At 46.8% G+C, this 19,748-nt stretch overlaps 2 protein-coding genes across 2 annotated transcripts; one reads left to right on the top strand and one right to left on the bottom strand.

Annotated features, from left to right (window-relative positions):
• Window positions 1-532: 532 nt before the first annotated feature.
• On the top strand, window positions 533-4,153 carry LOC115642330 (olfactory receptor 49-like; the record flags this gene model as incomplete). Its single annotated transcript, XM_030545780.1, has 2 exons — window positions 533-1,445; window positions 4,131-4,153. Coding segments are annotated over exons 1-2 (936 nt in total), but the record flags the coding sequence as incomplete, so codon positions are not given.
• A 12,499-nt stretch (window positions 4,154-16,652) lies between these two features.
• LOC115642271 (olfactory receptor 6C75-like) lies at window positions 16,653-17,599 on the bottom strand. Its single transcript, XM_030545722.1, is given in 2 exon segments — window positions 16,653-16,951; window positions 16,954-17,599. Coding segments are annotated over 2 exon segments (945 nt in total).
• Window positions 17,600-19,748: the final 2,149 nt, after the last annotated feature.

Genomic DNA, 19,748 nt, shown 5'->3' on the forward strand with positions numbered 1-19,748 from the left:
GTTGCCCGTATATTACCTCAGATGCTGATCCCCCAGTCAGACATCGGCCTGCCCCAGCTGTTCTGGTAACTCCATATATATGTATTTCCAAAGGATAGTGTCTGATCTGAGGAACTTAAAAACATAACAGATTTTCGACTTGTCCCATTCCATTAGGAGAAAAGGGATCTAACTATAGATATAGTTTCTCTATGGATTGAAGCTCAGTTTCTCCATTATTATAATTAAGATCAGTTATGTTTGTTTTGTTATTACAGAAGTTCCCAGAGGCTAGAGAGTGTGTGCTAGGTCCTTCCCCAAGGACTTTAAAATTTCCCTGGAGTCTGACTTCCAGTGACAATGCCCGAACAAGGCCTAGGACTCATACTGGACATTGGAGACCCACGCAGAGACACAAGGGCTGAGAGAAACCCCTAGAGATGCAGATGAAGGCAGGTTTGGAGAATGAGGTCTTGGGGATGTAGGCTTGTGACTGCTCCCTCTTCTCTATTGTGCTATTCACTGTTCTTGAACTGCTTTTGTATGTTGAAAGATGGAGAACCGAACTGCGGTGGTGGAGTTCATCCTCTTGGGTTTCACCAATGACAGCCGCCTACAGCTCCTGATTTTTGTGGTGCTTCTAGTTGCTTATCTCTTTACCATCGCGGGCAACATTCTTATCATCACTATCACCCTGGTGGACCAGCATCTGCAGACCCCCATGTACTACTTCCTCCAGAACTTCTCCCTCCTAGAAATCAGCTTCACCTCTGTTATCATCCCAAAAGCATTGGCCAACATGGCATTAGGCAGTCAAACCATTTCTTTAACTGGGTGTTTTGCTCAATCCTTTCTCTATTTTATCCTGGGTACCACCGAGTTCCTTCTGTTAGCAGCCATGTCCTTTGATAGATACGTGGCCATCTGCAATCCTCTACGATACACAGCCATCATGAGTGGTCAAGTCTGCACTCTCTTGGCATTGGGCTCTTGGATTGGAGGAATACTGATTCTTATTGCTCCGACGATTGTACTGTTACAGTTGCCTTTCTGTGGCCCGAATGTGATTAACCATTTCTTCTGTGACAGCACACCATTGATTAAGCTTGCCTGTGCAGACACATGGCTCATAGAGTGCATAGGCTTCATCACAGCTCTGCTTTCACTCCTGGGGACTCTAGCAATCACCCTTGTGTCCTACATCAAGATCATCTCCACCGTGATGCACGTCCCATCTGGCCATGGGAGGCAGAAAACTTTCTCCACCTGCACCTCTCACATCATCGTGGTCTCCATCACCTACGGGAGCTGCATCTTCATGTATGTCAAACCTATGTGGAGTGGCGGGCTGGACCTCAGCAAGACTGTGGCTGTTCTCAACACGGTGGTGTCTCCTCTGCTCAACCCCTTCATATACAGCCTGAGGAACAGGCAAGTTCAGGAGGCAGTGAGGAAGGCCATTGGCCAGAGCGCAGGGTTTTGTAAAGACCCCAATATTTAATGGTGTGTGGAAGGTGAAAGCCTGGAGATTGTAAAGAGAACTATATTAAAGAGCAAAGAATTCCTATCTATCTATCTATCTATCAGTCTATCCATTCCCATAGACATGCATCTATCTATCCATCCATCCCCATAGATACCCATATCTATCTATCTATCTATCTATCTATCTATCTACCTATCCTTAATTCTTCAGTGCTTGAAAGAGCAGAGATTTACCCATAACCTCAGTACACCTCTATAGGCATTTCATATTTTAGACTCTTATTTTCAAATGACTCTAACGGAGAGTTTTTCCCAGCTGCTGTTGAAACTGAATGGGAGTTGGGTACCTAGTTCTAGAGGTAAAAGTAAGACAGTATGGTCCAGTACAGCATACCTGCAAGAGAAAGTACACTGTGCCAGACTGGACCGGCTTCCGCTTTGGGGATTTAAAGGGCTCAGAGTTCCAGCCGCTGCGGGGAACCCTGGACCCTTTAAATCCAAACCAGAGCTCCAGCAGCCGGGCTCCCACAGGGATTTAAAGGGCCCAGAGCTCCGTGGCTGCTGGAGCCCTGGGCCCTTTAATTCTTCCCTGAGCCCCGAGGCTCCCAGCCGCCTCTGCAGCTGGGAGCTCTGGGGTAATTTAAAGGCCCTGGGGCTCCCAGCCACAGCCAGAGCCCCAGGATCTTTAAACCTTGAAAGGCCTCACCTCTTCCAGTTGACACCACAGCCCTGCTCAGGACTCCGGCGTACCGGTAAGTCCTTTCAGTTACTTTCACCCCTGCCTAATTCCCATGGGTCCCTTTGAAAATCCCAACCCCGTTCCTGATATTTTATGATGGTGCTGAGCAGCAGAACAAAAATTCTTAAAATAGACGCCATTGCCTTCTGGAGTTCCTGGATCAGTTCTTTGCTTTACTCTCCCTGTCTCACCTTTAACAAGCCTGTGATGTTGCACTCCATATGTTTTATGGAAATGTGCTTAGGCGTGTGAATATGATGTAACTGGAATATGCTTTATGCAAAAGGTCTCTTGTGAGGTATCATAACGAAGGTTATAACCTACTGAATATATTCCTCCTATTTGTATACATGTATCATGCTTGTATCTGAAGCTAGAAATATGAAGTATAACTATTGTAATTATGCAAAGTATGGGCCGTTAACGGGGGCTTAGAATCTTGATGGCTCCCACTGACTAGGACAATTGGTTGTAAATGGTTTATTTATCTGCAGACCTTCCAGTGTATGTGTGGGACATCCCAGGAAGAATGGAGACTAAGGGTCTTACAGTGACATGTGACCATGTCACATGATATTGGAATCCATCTTAATCTGGTACTTTTCCACTGATGAGGTGGGGGTGTGGACAAGCACAGACAAAAATTCCCACCTTGTGCCAAAGCCATAAAGGAGTGGAGCAGGACAAAGGGGGCTGCCAGTCACGAGAAAACCCCTGCTTACCACCTGAGATGTCTGCTGGATCTAACAAAGACAGTACCAGGGAAAGCACTGGGCCAGACTAAGAAGGAGTCTAGTCTGTGAAAGAAGCTTATTGGACATCTCTGAGGGTGAGATTTACCTGTATTCAGTTTCTTAATGTATTAGGCTCAGACTTGTGTGTTTTGTTTTATTTTGCTTTGTAATTTACTTTGTTCTGTCTGTTATTACCTGAAACCACTTAAATCCTACTTTTGCTACTTAATAAAATCACTTTTGTTTATTAGTAAGCCCAGAGTAAGTGATTAATACCTGGGGGAGCAAATAGCTGTGCAGATCTCTCTGCCAGTGAACTAGAGGGTGAACAATTTATGAATTTACCCTGTATAAGCTTTATACAGAGTAAAATGGATTTATGTGGGGCTTGGATCCCATTCAGAGCTAGGTGCCTGGGTGCTGGAGAAAGGTAACCTGCTGAACTGTTTTTAGTTAAATTCTGAGTCTGTGTTGCAGCAGGCTAGCACCTCTGGCTCAACAAGGCAGGGTTCTGGAGTACCGAGCTGGTAGAGAAAATGGGCTCAGAGGTAATTTCAGCACTTCAGGTGACAGTCCCAAGGAGATCTCTGTGACCAAACCTGTCACAAGGCAATTTAGTGTCTCTCTATCTCATTTCTTCATCTAATTAATTTGTAATTAATTTGGCTTTCCTTACTCAATGGGGGGTTGTAAGAGTAAAAACAGTAATGATTGCGTGGAAGGTAGACATCATCACAATGAGTACCATAGCAACAACTAGTGTGTCTCTCAAACTGATGGCAATTGGTGATTTTTTTTGTTTGAAAAAAAATTGCCTTATGAACTGATCATTTTCTGTTGCTTGTTTAAAAGTTGGTTCTTACAACTGTTTGTGTGTCCTAAATGTGCTTTGTGCTGTTATGACTCTTGTGACAAAGTTCCTCCTCTACCTTGGTGGGTCCTGCGCTTATTGGCAGATTTGCTCATCTCAGTGATCTTCCCCACAGTCCTCCTGTGTCTGATCAGGAGTTGGGAGGTTTGGGGGGAACCCGGGCCCACCCTCTACTCCGGGTTCCAGCCCAGGGCCCTGTGGATTGCAGCTGTTTATAGTACCTCCTGTAACAGCTGCATGACAGCTACACCTCCCTGGGCTACTTCCCCATGGCCTCCTCCAAACACCTTCTTTATTCTCACCACAGGACCTTCCTCCTGGTGTCTGATAACACTTGTACTCCGTAGTTCTCCAGCAGCACACCCTCTCACTCTCAGCTCCTTGTGCCTCTTGCTCCCAGCTCCTCACACGCACTTCCTCTCCTCTGGATCCTCCTCATCTGACTGGCGTGAGCTCCTTTTTAAACCCAGGTGCCCTGATTAGTCTGCCTTGATTGGCTGCAGGTGTTCTAATCAGCCTGTCTGCCTTAATTGGTTCTAGCAGGTTCCTGATTACTCTAGTGCAGCCCCTGCCCTGGTCACTCAGGGAACAGAAAACTACTCACCCAGTGACCAGTATATTTGCCCTCTAGCAGACTCCTGTACCCCACTGGTCTGGGTCTGTCACATATCCCTCCCCCCTGCTCAAAACCAAGGGGTTGGGCAGCTTGGGATGCCAGACTGTGCACACGTGACAAGCCATCGGCATTGCCGTGATGGCTCCCTGCTCTGTGTTGCACATGGAACTGGAAAGGTTGGAGGGATAAGAACCACCTGGTCACCCTTATGCTCTTCTCCTTGTGCCGCTGCATCCATTGGAGAGGGGCATGGTCAGTCATGAGGACAAATCTGCTCCCAAGCAAGTAGTAGCGCAATGCTTCCATGGCCCATTTCATGGCAAGGCACTCTCTCTCCACCACTGCATATTTTTGTTCCCTCGGAAGGAGTTTCCTACTGAGATAGACAATTGGGTGATCCTCCTCCCCAACCATCTGTGATAGAATGGCCCCCAACCCTACTTCCGATGCATCCGTCTTCAGGATAAATTCCTTGGTGAAATCAGGGGCTATCAGTATGGGGTTACTGCAGAGGGCAGTCCTTAGGTCTGTGAATGCTTCCCCTGCTGCATCAGACCACCTTACCAGATCATGTCCACGGGCTTTCACTAGGTCTGTCAGGGGGCTTGCCCTTGTGGCAAAGTGAGGGATAAATCATCGGTAATACCCCACTACACCTAGGAGTGCCCGGACTTGTTTCTTGCGATGTGGTCACAGCCAATTTTGGATGGCCTCCAACTTGTTCACTTGGGGTTTTACCAGACCTTTTCCCACAATGTAGCCAAGATATTTAGCCTCTGTAAACCCTACAGCGCACTTGGCAGGGTTTGCTGTAAGACCAGCTCGCCTGAAGGTATTAAGGACTACCTTCACCTTCTCTAGGTGCGTTTCCCAGTCTGGGGTATGAATGACCACCTCGTCCAAGTAGGAAGCAGCATAACTGTTATGCAGTCATAATAGCTTGTCCATGAGGTCCTGGAAAGTAGCTGGGGCCCCATGTAGTCCAAAAGGGAGGACAGTATATTGAAAAAGACCCTCTGGTGTAGAGAACGCAGTCTTTTCCTTTGCGTCTTCTGCAAGGGGAGTCTGCCAGTACCCCTTTGTCAAGTCTAGAGTAGTCAAGTACTGGGCATTCTCCAAACAGTCCACTAGCTCATCTATGCAAGGTATGGGGTATGCGTCGAACTGGGATACTTCGTTTAGTCGCCGGAAGTCGTTGCAAAACCTTGTGGTTCCATCAGATTTGGGCACCAGCACGACTGGGCTGGACCACTGACTGTGGGATTCTTCGATGATCCCCAACTCCAGCATTTTTTTTACTTCTGCTTTTATTTCCTCCCTTTTGGCCGCGAGCACCCGATAGGGCCTCATTTTTATTCTGGCCCCAGGGTTCGTGACGATATGGTGATACTTCTCAGTTGTTCGATCTGGTTTTGTCGAGAACACATCTTGGTTCCGGAAGATCATCTCAGACACCTCATTCTTCTGGTCTGGTGTTAAATCAGGAGACACTCTCACCTCTTTGGAAGGCTTGTTTTCCTGGGTTAGGTGTTTTTGGACAGTTATGCGTGCCTCTTGTGCATGCCAGGGTTTCAGAAGGTTGATATGATAAATCTGTTCTTGTTTTCAGCGTCCTGGCTGCCGCACCTTGTAGGTTACTTCCCCTATGGGTTCAACCACCTCATAGGGCCCCTGACATTGGGCCAGAAGTTTGCTTTCTGCCGTAGGTACCTATTCCATCACCCGATCCCCTGGTTGGAACTGTCGGACTTTTGCCTGGCGATTGTAATAGGTTCTCTGGGCCTCCTGGCCTTTTCCAAATGTTTCCGTACAATAGGGGTGACACGGGCTATCTGGTCTCGCATCTGTATTACATGTTCTATTATATTTCTCCCCTCACTGGGTTCCTCTTCCCAGATCTGTTTGGCGATGTCTGGTATGCCACGGGGGTGACATCCGTATAATAACTCGAAGGGGGAAAACCCAGTTGAGGCCTGAGGTACCTCCTGGATAGCGAACATAAGGTAGGGAAGTAGGGCTTCCCAATCCTTCCCATCCTGACTTACCACTTTCCTTATCATAGCCTTGAGGGTTCGGTTAAACCTTTCTACCGATTCATCAGTCTGCGGATGGTAGACTGAAATTCTCAGGGTATGTATATGGAGCAGCGTACAGAGGTCCTTCATTAGTTTTGACATAAATGGGGTTCCTTGGTCTGTTAATATCTCCTTTGGTAGCCCCACTCGGGCAAAGATCCCCACCAGCTCTTTGGCTATCGTTTTAGAGGCTGTGTTCCACAGGGGGAAGGCTTCTGGATAGCGAGTAGCATAGTCCAAAACAACAAGTATATATTGGTGGCCCCGAGCTGTCTTCTCCCGAGGTCCCACTAGGTCCATGGCTATTCGCTCAAAGGGGACCTCTATGATGGGAAGGGGTGCTAAAGGTGCCCTCAGGTGAGGATAGGGACTGTGCAGCTGACACTCCGGGCAGAATGCACAGTACCTCCGTACTTCTTCATGTACTCTGGGCCAGAAGAACCATCGTAGGACTTGTGCCAAGGTCTTCTTTACCCCCAAATGCCCTCCAAAAAGATGACTATGAGCAAGACATAATACAGCGTTCTGGTGTTTTTGAGGTACTAGGATCTGCTGTATCTTCTGCCCCTGTACTAGTGCAACCTGGTATAAGAGATTCGTCTTCATTATGAAGTAAGGTCCTGGGCCCTGGGTTTTCTCTTCCACGGGGACCCCATCTATGTCAGTCACTTCCTTCCTAATGTTGTCGTACCTTGGGTCTTCAGCCTGGTCCTGTCCAAAATTTCTTCTCCCAGGGCTAATCTGCCCAAGATGTAGGGGCCCAGTCTCTGTTGCCTCTACAGGTTCAGAAGCGTTAGGGTGAAGGTCAGACTCAGATGCTTCTCCCTCCTGGGTGGCCTCCTTTTCAGCTGCTTGGGTCCACCTACCTACGAGAGCGAGCCACTGACTTTGAGTCAGTATTCGGGTTCCCAAGGCTTTAGCTGCCCTCCTTTCCCTTTTTGACTTTCTACCCTGTCTGGGAATGGAAAATAAATCTGGGGATATTTCAGAGAAAACTGGGGGTTGACAGTCTACTGTGGAGGCCTCACTAACTTCAGGATTCCCCTCTTTCTCCAACCCTCCTACTGGGAGTAAGTCTCCAAACCGTGGGAAGTCCCTCCCTATGAGCACCGGGTATGGGAGTTTAGGGACTACATCTGCTGCTACCTCAGTAGTGTTCCCCTGAATCTCAATTTTTACTGGGATAGTGGGGTAATAACCAACTGTCCCATGGACACATGTTATCCCCGTACGCTTACCCCGCAGCAACTGACTACACTTCACAAGCTTCCCCAAGACAAGTGTGATAGCACTCCCCAAATCAACCAGTGCTGTGGTCTTTACCCCATTTAGTTTTACTGGTCTGGTGTACATATGTGGCATTAGTGAGACCCCCCACAAGGTGGATTAGGGAGCATGGGTCTGCCCAGTTCCCCAGATTACACTGCATAGGCTCCTCCACATTGGGACACTGTGCAGCTATATGTCCCCACTCCCCGCAAGCATAACATCTGTGTGGGGCCTTAGGCATTCCCCAGTCTCTCGGTTTGGGCAATCTAACATCATGATCCTCTTCTCCCTCCGTGCTCTGACTCTTTGTGGCTTCTGGTGGGCCTTCAGCCCCTCTCTTTTTCCACCTGAGCTCTCCTGGTGGCCCCGTCACTCGAGCTCTAGGGCTTGGTGCTGCTAGTTTAACCCGGGGTGCCTCTTCCTTAACTGGTCGGGTCAGCTCCCTCGCCGTCCTTCGCCTCTCTACCAGTGCAACAACCTCATCATAGGTGGAGGGTTCATTCTGGCTTACTCAGGCACGAAGGTCTGGGGGAAGTCCCCTCATGCATCAGTCGATGACCAGAACCTCTAGTATCTCTTTCAGACTCCAGGAATCCGTTTGCAACCACTTTCGTGCGAGATGGATGAGGTCATACAATTGGGACCGCAGGGTTTTGTTTTCCTGGTACCTCCACTCGTGATACTGCTGGGCCCGCACTGTGATCATTACCCCAGATCCAGCCAGGATCTCTGCTTTCAGCTGGGGGTAGTCTGCTGCAGCCTCTTCAGGCAGATCATAGTAGGCGTTCTGGGCCTCCCCACACAGGAATGGGGCAAGGATGCCAGACCACTGATCTCAAGGCCAGGCCTCCCATAGGGCTGTCCTCTCAAAGGCCAGAAGGCATGCCTCTACATCATCTTCCTGCATCATTTTCTGCAGCCAATGGCTGGCCCGTATGATCTGTATCCTATCATGGCCACGGTTCAGCTCTGTAAGGGTCTTTACCTAGTTTACCAGTTCCCGCAACATAGCTCGGTCTTGAGAAGCCTGGTCCGTCAGCAGGCGATTAGTCTCTTGCTGCAGCCACACTGCCTCCTGTTGGGCAGCTGTCTGGACACGGGTAGCCTCCTGCTGGGCTGCTGTAGCTTGTATCAGTGCCCATACTAAGTCATCCATTGCAGTGAAAAAAATAATAAACCCTCTACCTTTTCTTGTTTTAAATCACCTTCCTTCTTCTGCCGCACTGTGCACACCAGATCCCACCTCTGAAACCAGTTGTGACAAAGTTCCTCCTCTACCTTGGTGGGTCCTGCGCTTATTGGCAGATTTGCTCATCTCAGTGATCTTCCCCACAGTCTGGGTCAACTCCTCCTGTGTCTGATCAGGAGTTGGGAGGTTTGGGGGGAACCTGGGCCCGCCCTCTACCCTGGGTTCCAGCCCAGGGCCCTGTGGATTGCAGCTGTCTATAGTGCCTCCTGTAACAGCTGCATGACAGCTACACGTCCCTGGGCTACTTCCCCATGGCCTCCTCCAAACACCTTCTTTATCCTCACCACAGGACCTTCTTTCTGGCGTCTGATAACGCTTGTACTCCTTAGTCCTCCAGAAGCACAGCCTCTCACTCTCAGCTCCTTGTGCCTCTTGCTCCCAGCACCTCACACGCACTTCCTCTCCTCTGGATCCTCTTCACCTGACTAGAGTGAGCTCCTTTTTAAACCCAGGTGCCCTGATTAGCCTGCCTTGATTGGCTGCAGGTGATCTAATCAGCCTGTCTGCCTTAATTGGTTCTAGCAGGTTCCTGATTACTCTAGTGCAGCCCCTGCTCTGGTCACTCAGGGAACAGAAAACTACTCAGCCAGTGACCAGTATATTTGCCCTCTACCAGACTCCTGTACCACACTGGTTTGGGTCTATCACACTCTCCATTCAGTGTCTCTTCGTGATGGTTTTTGATAATGAATAAAGCAATTGTGTGATATAATACAAGTATTCTTTCTAGTAAACCCCAATTTTTTTGAGTTGCTCCTATCATCAATATTGTGATTCTGCTTTATGAAAAATTAATCTGACAGGGTCAAAGCTGCCTAAAGAAATGCGACACTCCAATTCCCATTTCAATTAAAGGGCATTGGGCATCCAAATCCCTTAAGGGAAACAACTTACCTACGGATGGGGGTAAAAATTTGCAGAGGGTGAAACCCACATTTCGTTCTCCACTGTCACTGTACTACACATATAGGATGGAATTATCAAAGGTGTCTAAGGAATCTAAGCCTAAAAATTCAATGGGATTTGGTTGCTTAACTCCCTTAGTCCTCTGTGAAAACTCCAGCTTTTATCTTTCGGTGTCTCAGTTCCATTCTGGAAAATGGGAGCAATGATACTGTCCTATCTAACAGGGGACTTTGTTGTAATGAGAGATGATTAGATGCCATGGTGATGGGGATTATAAAAAGAGCTAGACATACTGTAAAGAAAAGGGGAAGCTGAATTATTATCACGTGAGCACACAAAAAAAAGTTTGCAGTCATTCCGAGATGCTCAGGAATAACCCATCCCTACAACAAGGAAACAGCTGCAAGTTACCGGCGTGAGTAATTAATTTAATGTGGCAATGACCAACTGATTGTACTTCGATTATGTACATCTGGAATGCACCTGACAATATTTCAGTCAGGGAGAGTTAGGTTTAATTTTATCATTAATGGGGCAGATCACATTTCCCTGTATAAGAGCCTGAATTAAAGAGATCAGATTTCAGACTGACATTTGGGGATTTATAGTATTAACCGTGATTTAAGACATTAACCTGCTAATGTGATAATCTATCTACCAACCAGTCACTGAACAAATTATGAAGGCAAGTGATAGATTCTCTCTCTTCACATGATTATTCCATTAGATCTGAAGTTACCTTTTAGTCAAGAACAAGGTATTGGGCCCAGTACATGAATAACCAGATTAAATTCTCTGCAATGTTTTGCACAGGAGGTGAGACTAGATGATCTAAGATCTCCAGTGTCTTTACACTGCAGCTAGAATCTTTGATTAGTACACATCACCTTATTCTTTTTTAAACTGCTGTGGGATGTTTTGTTTTGTTCTGTTTTTAAAACATTTTTAAAGTCATTTTGCGTAGATCAAATTGTTTCATTTTGATTTGGGGCATATTACCTGCTTTTTAATGAAAAGCTAATGAAATTTCGATAGGATCTTCAAGAAAAAAAGAGGAGATGGTGGAGCCCCCCCATCTCCCAGTGGTTAGAGGACTCATTTGGGCCGTGGGAAACTGGGAGTCAAGTGTCCACTCTGCCTGGATGAAGAACTGAATGCAGATGTGCCACCACAAAGGCTAGAAATCAAAGCCTTGGGCCACATGGGAGATACCATGAAGTAAAAGATAAATACAACTTTCACCACAGTGAACACAGAGGTGAGCTCATGTGAAGGTGACTGTGGACTTCATCGGATTAGACCAGCCCTGCAGTAACTGCTGTTGCGCTGACAGAGACCCTCCATTTCTAAAGGAATGAACAATTAACCATTCGATTCCCACCTGAATATTGTCCAGCCCGTTCTATGAGGAAGCTTGGCAGAATTCAATGTTCTTTTTTTTATATATATAATTTTGACAGAAAATATCAAATTATCTTTTTTAGCTTTTTTTCATATTGATATTGATTTAAGTTTTCACAGAATAGTGAGTTTCAAGCTTTTTTTTAAACTTATTTTTATCCATTTACATTTTCACAATTCCAGACACATTGACAATGGCAGTCAGACAAGAATTATTTGTGACCGTAAACACTGAGATTAAAAAGATAAAGATTTATAGCCATGAAAACACAAATTGTTAACATTACTGTCCCTGCCCGCAGGTATATGGGATCTTGGGGAGCAATTACCACACAGGTGGGGTGCCAATTAATTTCTTTATTAAAGGAAAAGGGAATTTAAATATGAAATAAGATGGGATGGAGTGTATAGGGTGTTTACAATAGACAGTGATGGGGGGGTCTTATTGAGCTGTGTAGGGAGTTCTAACAGTGGGGTGCAGTAAGTGGGGTTCAGCACAATGGGATGCAGTACAGTCAATAAGCAACTCAACTTTATATAGGAACAACTCTAGATACAGTGTGGAATGCAAAATGTACCAAAATGAAATGCAAAGTAAAATGGTAGCTTCTATATGAAATGGTCAACAATCTCCGATAGAATGTATCAAGTGGTTAATAGCTATATATACAATGTAACACAGTGGCATCAATGCAAATACAAAGTATATCAGAAAAGTGGAGGCGACCAATGGGGTGTTATAACCACAAGTAAGATGTGAATCACAGTGCAATGATCCAATATGGGTGAGAAGTGAAATTATGCAATGTAACAGCATAGAAGAAAATTAATGACTTGATTTGTGAGGTTGTAATAGCAGATAACTGCAAGAGTGTAGCTAAAGGCTGAGTCAAGAAAGAGGAGCGGGGAGGGGAGTGAATGATCAGAGGCGACTGATGAGAGCAGAGTGCGGCTGCAGGCAGCGAGGGACTCTGCAGCCCTGCGGGGGGAAGCCCAGAGCCGTCTTCAGGAGCCTGCGGGCTGGAGGTGCGGGAAACACGAGCAGCTGGAGCGCACCTCAGGGGAGTCTGGGAGCAGCAAGAGGGGAGGGCGCTGAACGTGCAAACGATGGGAAGACACGTGGAGAATGGGGGAGAGGCTGAGGGAAGAAACAGGCTGCAGCAGCGGAGAGCACTTCAGGGACGTTACGGAGCAGCGGGGTGCAGACAAACGGAGCGGTGCGATGGGATCTGCAGGAGCGGAGGGGCAGTGGAGCAGCGGGGTGTGGACAAAGGGGCGGTGTGATGGGATCTGCGGGAGCGGAGGGGCAGCGGGGTGCGGACAAACGGAGCGGTGGGATGGGATGTGCGGAAACGGAGGGGCAGCGGAGCAGCGGGGTGCGGACAAAGGGGTGGTGTGATGGGATCTGCAGGAGCGGAGGGGCAGCGGAGCAGCGGAGTGTGGACAAAGGGGCGGTGTGATGGGATCTGCGGGAGCGGAGGGGCAGCGGAGCAGCGGGGTGTGGACAAAGGGGCGGTGTGATGGGATCTGCGGGAGCGGAGGGGCAGCGGAGCAGCGGGGTGTGGACAAAGGGGCGGTGTGATGGGATCTGCGGGAGCGGAGGGGCAGCGGAGGAGCGGGGTGCAGACAAACAGAGCGGTGCGATGGGATCTGCGGGAGCGGAGGGGCAGCGGAGGAGCGGGGTGCGGACAAAGGGGCGGTGTGATGGGATCTGCGGGAGCGGAGGGGCAGCGGAGCGGCGGGGTGCACACAAACGGAGCGGTGTGATGGGATCTGCGGGAGCGGAGGGGCAGCGGAGCAGCGGGATGCGGACAAACGGAGCGGTGTGATGGGATCTGCGGGAGCGGAGGGGCAGCGGAGGAGTGGGGGCACGAACACAGGGGATACAGGGAGAGGCAGCAGAGAGGTGTAAGGAAGGGCTGGAGGGACACCCAAAAAAAAAAGGAGAGAAGCGGCAAAGGATTTGGGAGCTTACACGGGGGAGAAGCAGCAGGGGGTTACAACAGGGAGACACGGGGAAGTACACCGAGGGGGAGATTGGAGCGGGGGAAAAAACAGACACGGGAAAGTTCAGGGAGAGATTGGGACAGCGGGAAGACGAAATCAAACAGCAAAAACCTTATCTATCCTCTAACTTAATCAAATTTATATAAAATGACCAGCAGCTTATACAAAGTAACAAAACAGGTACAGAATACGACCAGGCAATGGCTTTTTTAAATCTATCTTAACCAACGACTAGGCAAAACAACAAATACCACAATTCTAAGCAAACTATAACAAGCAACTATATGGAGCAACAAAACAGCCACTACAGCAAGGCTGGTGAAACTTACAAGCGCTACAATCTTAGCAAACTATGACTTATTAAACTAAAAGCAAAACCTACAGTGCACCTTATGCTATGGCGAAGTCATAGAGGGCAGAGTAGTATGTGCCTAGGATACAGCTCCCAAGGCAGCCCCCAAGGAAACCAAGGGATGGTGGCTGCAGCAGTGGATATGGCTGAAGGCAGTGTGCCCCAAAGCAAAGCCCACAGGAGCAGAGCTTAACTGTATGTCATAGCATTCCCTCTCAGATCTGAACCTTAGAGTTCAGAAAATGAGATACTAGCACCTGAATCCTCTAAGCTTAATTACCAGCTTACATATGATAGCGCTGCCACCACCCAAAAATATAGTGTTTTGGGGCACTCTGACCTCCCCAACCTTCCCTGGGGACCCCAAGAACCCAGATCCCTTGGGTTCTTAAAGAGAAATAAACCATTCCCCCACCTTTCCCCCTCCCAGAATTTCCCTCCCTGGGCTATCCTGAGAGATACTGATCCAACCTCTTAAATCACCATACAGAGAAGCATCTCCCTTCCCTTCCGCATAGAGGCAAACAGATTCAAGGAAAACAAAGAGAGATTCTATCTCTCCCCCTCCCGTCTCCCCCCCACCCGTCCTGGTGAGTTATCCCAATCCCCTGGAATAAAACAAGGGAAACAAGGGGGAAAAAATCAATCAGGTTCTCTAAAAAGAAATATTTTAATAAAAGAAAGGGAAAAGTAAAGAATTATCTCTGTAACTTCAAGATGTAAATATTACAGGGTCCTTACAGACACCAGAAAGAGACTTTCCCCCCAGTACCAATACAAATCAAAATATTCCCAGCAACTACACATATAAAAGTTAACCAGCCAGATCCACAATTGCAAATAGAGTAAAACAATCAAAAAGCCTAAACCACCTGTTTTTACTTACTATTTGAAAAGAAACTTAGAGAGCCTGTAGTAATGTCTGGTCTCTCTCAGACCGTCAGAGAGAACACACAATGAACAAAGAACACACACAAAAGCTTCCCTCCACCCAAATGTAAAAGTATCTTGTCTTCTGGTCAGGTGTCTGGTTCCCTGCTTGTAACCCTTTACAGGTAGAAGAGACATTAACCCTTAACACTCCGTTTATGACACGGCGGCACAAACTTATTTTAGCAGCAAAGCGCCGTGGGGTTTAAGAGAGGTTTTAGGACACAGACCAAGGTTTAGCTTGAGTCTGTGTTCTGGGGAAACAGAGCCAGCAGCTAAAATAATAAAATAAAAGTATAGAAAGTTTCACAGAGGGATTCTTACCAGTCCCCAAGGTAGCAGCAAAGGCAGAAGCAGCAACAACATCAGAAGAAGCGAGAAGGGCTCGGTACGGTCTCGATAATCAGGAGATCTCTCAGGCAGCAATTTGTTCTTCGTGGGAGGGGGTTTTAAAAAAAATGGAGGTACGCTCAAAAATAAAACAAGAGCGGAGAAAGGACCCCCCAGAATCCCTGGCTGATCAGACCAGGCAGCAATGCAGGAACCTTTCCGATGTTTGTTTTAAAAATGCCTGTTTTTAAAGGCAGATATGGGCAGTTTCCCGCCAATAATCCTGATAGGCTCCCTCTGTCACAGGGGAGGAGACACAGGAAAAAACTGCAGGTGAGCACAGAGACGTGCCTGGGCAGAGTCCTGTGCAATAGGTGTGAGTTCACACCTCAGGACTCAAAAGCACATGAGGCCTATGACTCATGCCCAGGATCTTAAAAACACATTAGATCTTGCAGCTCTGGACATTGCCTACCCTACACAAAGCCCAGGTTTAACAAGGTGATAACAGGACCAACCCTTTGAACAGGGCAGTGGTCCCACTTAGCACGCAGCACAAGTGGCCATCCCTTTGAGAAGGGCAATGGCTCTTGGTAAACAACTTAAGGGGCCCTCTCTTTGAGAAGGGCAGTGGCCCTGGTAAACAACGTAACAGCCAGGGAGGGGCGGCCACAGGAGGAGAACAAAAACAAAATGGAGTATGGGGACAGCTGTAAGAAACAAAATGGAGTTGGGGGATAGCTGTAACAGACAATTACATGTCCAAATATACAAAATAAATTCCTTAACTGAAACTCTATGTTCTCAAGCAGGTTTTTCTTACTTTGCCTATCTTAAAATTTATAGTGTCATCGGAAATATTTTTTCATAGGTTTGTATGTGTACAGTTGAAATCAACATTTACAGGCATTTACCAATAAAATATACTTCCATGCCTAGCTAGAAGGTCATAAGTAATGCACAGTTCCGACTCTATATAGATAACAAATAATCTGACACCGTTTTAAGATGTTTCTCAAGCAGCACTGGCAAAGAACTTTCACATCCTATAGGTTATGTTTATTCATATTTTTGCAACATTTTGGTAACTTTGTACCATTCATAGAACGTAAGTGTCTCATAAATGAAAAAAAAAATGTACGATTGTGCTTAGAGTCCGTAACGAAGTTCAGAGCTCATGGTGCTCTCCTGACACACACCAAGTAGCAGAGAAATAAGATATCACCTTCGTCATTCTACAAGACGGAGAATGAGGCAATGAGAGAGGCAGTGACTTACCGGTTCTCACCTCTAGGAATACATCCAACTAAAACTGGCAACCCTGACTCAAACTAACCCCCTGGAATCAAGAGGTGCAGTCAGCCAGCACAGATGTATGTGGGCATGTGGTTTAAGAAAAGCTGATTTGCTGTCTGGAGGGTAAAGATTGTGGATTATTGAAAAGCACAGTAAAAAGGCAAGATGCAAACCCAGAGCAGTAGAGGGCCAGATTCAGAGACCTTTCCTCCCATTCTGGTCATCTTCACCCTTTAAGTAGAGCCATTGTGGGCCTACCTGCAAAATAATATACCCATCAGTATGAAGAATGGTGACGAAATTTGGCATTAAGCTCTTCATTGGTCTGAGTTTTGTTGCTGCACAATTTGAAATCGATTTGCACCTTTATTAGATAGATAGAGTCAACCTTGTTTCTACTTGTCACCATAATATCAAAATCTGGAGTTTTTAGAAAATACTGTGATCCGCCTGAGAGCCTCCCTTAAGGCCTCTTTCACCTGTTTGTTCCTCAGGCTGTAGATGAAGGGGTTGAGCAGAGGGGACACAATGCTGTTGAGAACAGCCACATTCTTGCTGAGGTCCAGCCTGTTGCTCCCCATGGGCTTCACATACAGGAAGATGCAGCTGCCGTACACCATGGAGACCATGGTGATGTGAGAGGCACAAGTGGCAAAGGCTTTCTGCCTCCCAGCGACGGAGGGGATGCGCATCACCACAGAGATGATCTTGAATAGGGGAAGACAGTGACGGCTAAAGTGCCCAGTATGCTGCCTGTGGCCAAGAGGAAAGACAGGAGTCCTAGGAGCCGGGTGTCTGTGCAGGCAAGTTCAAGCAATGCAGCACTGTCACAGAAGAAATGGTTAATGATGTTGGGGCCACAGAATGGCAACCGGAACAATAGAACAAGGGGGACAAGCACATACCCAAAACCAATAAACCAAGAGGCCAGCACCAGCCAGTCACAGAAGTGACTGGTCATGATGGATGTGTAGTGCAGGGGGTTGCAGATGGCCACGAACCTATCGAAGGACATGGCTGCCAGCAGGCAAAACTCAGCATTGCCCACAGAGAGATAAAATAAACATTGTGCAAAGCACCCAGCCACAGATATGGACTGGAAGCCCGACGCCACATTGAACAAAACTTTCAGGATGGACGCTGAGGTGAAGCTGATCTCCAAAAGCGAGAAGTTCCTCAGGAAAAAATACATGGGCGTCTGGAGGCGCTGGCTGACCAGAGTGATGGAGATAATGAGAATATTTCCTGCTATGGTCAAAAGGTAGGTGATAAGTAACAAAACGAAGAGCAGGATCTGCAGCCAGCGAACATCTGTGAAGCCCAGAAGGATAAACTCTGTCACTGCAGTTTGGTTCTCCATGGTGGCTGCTCGCTTACCTGGTATTTGAACAAAGATACAAATTTCATGTGATGTATGATATCTAGCAATGGATCATCTAGTGAACTAGTCTCAAAAGTAATAAGTTCTACTAACACAAGGAACTTTCCATGCCTGGTCTTAGATCTGTGAAACTCGGGTCATGCAATGAAAGTGAGCAGAGATTGCATGCAGTGATGGATACCAGTGGCAAATGCATGACTCTATTTCCAGTTCCCATTTATTTATTTTCAATCCCCATGATTATTTTTCCTCTCTCACCGGTACTGCAGTTCCTTGAGACCAATTGGCTAATGAGCACTACGGCACCTCTGGGGATACTAGGGCAGGATCTTTATGGCACCGCTTTTCTCTCTGAAAAGAAAGCAAACCAGGAGAACTGAAAGGGGAAATTCCATCTCAATTGTTTGTTTGCTTTTTCTTACCCCCAGAAAATGTCTTTTTTCATTAAATGGAAATTGACTTGAAATACAGAACGTTGAAAATTAGTCATATTTTACAAACTGAAATTTACATTTAAAAAGAAAGATCTAGCAGAGCTGAAAAAAACTGGGGCAGGGAATGCAGAGGTGGGTAAATTGTGCGTTTGGGGCTTTCAGTGAAAGTCCAAAACATTTCTATGAATGTTTTTGACAAAATAAAAATCATTGTCATCTGGCAGGGTTTTTTTAGGAAGTAAAAGTGACTTCCCATCCAGGCTCCATTGCCTCTGTGAGGCAGGGCTCATTTTCATGGGGCAGATTGTGACAAATTTACTCCAGCTAAGTAGAACTTTGCTCCATGACCAGTCTCCTGGGCTAAATTGTGATTTGAACAATGACGCCCTACAGAGAAGTCGGGTGATCCCTCCCACTCATGTGCCAAATGCATGGACTTTGGGAGTGAGATTGCAGAACTCAGCTGTCCGTTCGAGGGTGGTGTAATACAGGCCCACTGAAATCAATAGGTCCACCTGCAGAGTAAGATACTACTCATTGCAATTGAGGCTGGCTCATTCATGGCCCATGCAAGCATTGTTGTTAATAATGGTTATTACTGGTATGAATTAGTTTTGTGGCAGAGCACACAGGCATCTGGTCGGAGGTCAGAGCCTCACTATGAAGACATAGTCAACTCATGTGGAAGTTATCGTGGACTTCACTAGACTAGCTCTGCAGTAGCCAGGCCTGCGGGAGGTCCGCCAGTCCCGCGGATTCGGCGTCAGCCTGCAGGAGGTCCACCGAAGCCGCAGGACCAGCGGACCCTCTGCAGGCATGCTGCCGAAGGCAACCTGCCTGCCGCCCTCATGGCGACCGGCAGAGCATCCCCCTAGCTTGCCGCCCCAGGCACGCGCTTGGCGTGCTGGTGCCTGGAGCCGCCTCTGGCAGTAGCAGCAGTTGCACTGAAAAAGAACCTCCATTTCTAAAGCCATGTATGATTAACTATTCTATTTTCTTTCCCAATATATTCCAGCGTGCTGGTTCTCTGTACTAGAAGCAGGTGTGGCAGAATTCAATTGTTAGCATTTTAATAGTTTTCACAGATAATATCAATGTTCATTTTAAGTACTTTTTTCTGTATACATCAACTTAAATGTTCACAGTTGCAAGAAATAGGAGTGTGTGCGAAGCAATAAGAAAAACAAAGACAACAATTATTTAATGACATTAGGCGTCGAGATTTAAAAGATCAAGATTTGCAACCATTAAAACACAAATTGTTCACATTACGTGTCAAAGTGTCAAAGTCAATATCTGTAAATCAAATTCGAACCATTTCTCAAGCAGATTTTTCTTATTTTTCCCAGAGGTAAAATTTGATTATTGTCAATGGAAATACTTTGTTGGTTTGTGTGTGTATGGTGGAAATGACGTTTATTGTCATTTACAGAGATAGAAGTAATCCCTCCCAAGCCTAATTCCAAGGTCATAGTTTTGTGACATGAATAGTCTTGGCTGTGTAAAAATAATATAATTTGGTTTAATATTTTAAGGAAGTATCTCTTAACCAGGTACAGGTACCCCTGGGGGTATGCAGAGCTCTTCCAGGAGGTTCATCATCTCATCTAGGTATTTACCTATTTTTACAACGGGCTACATAAAAAAGCACAATCAAAGTCAGTACAAACTAAAATTTCATACAGACAGTAACT

Source organism: Gopherus evgoodei, unplaced genomic scaffold (genome assembly GCF_007399415.2).
Source record: "Gopherus evgoodei ecotype Sinaloan lineage unplaced genomic scaffold, rGopEvg1_v1.p scaffold_39_arrow_ctg1, whole genome shotgun sequence".
NCBI lineage: Eukaryota > Metazoa > Chordata > Testudines > Testudinidae > Gopherus > Gopherus evgoodei.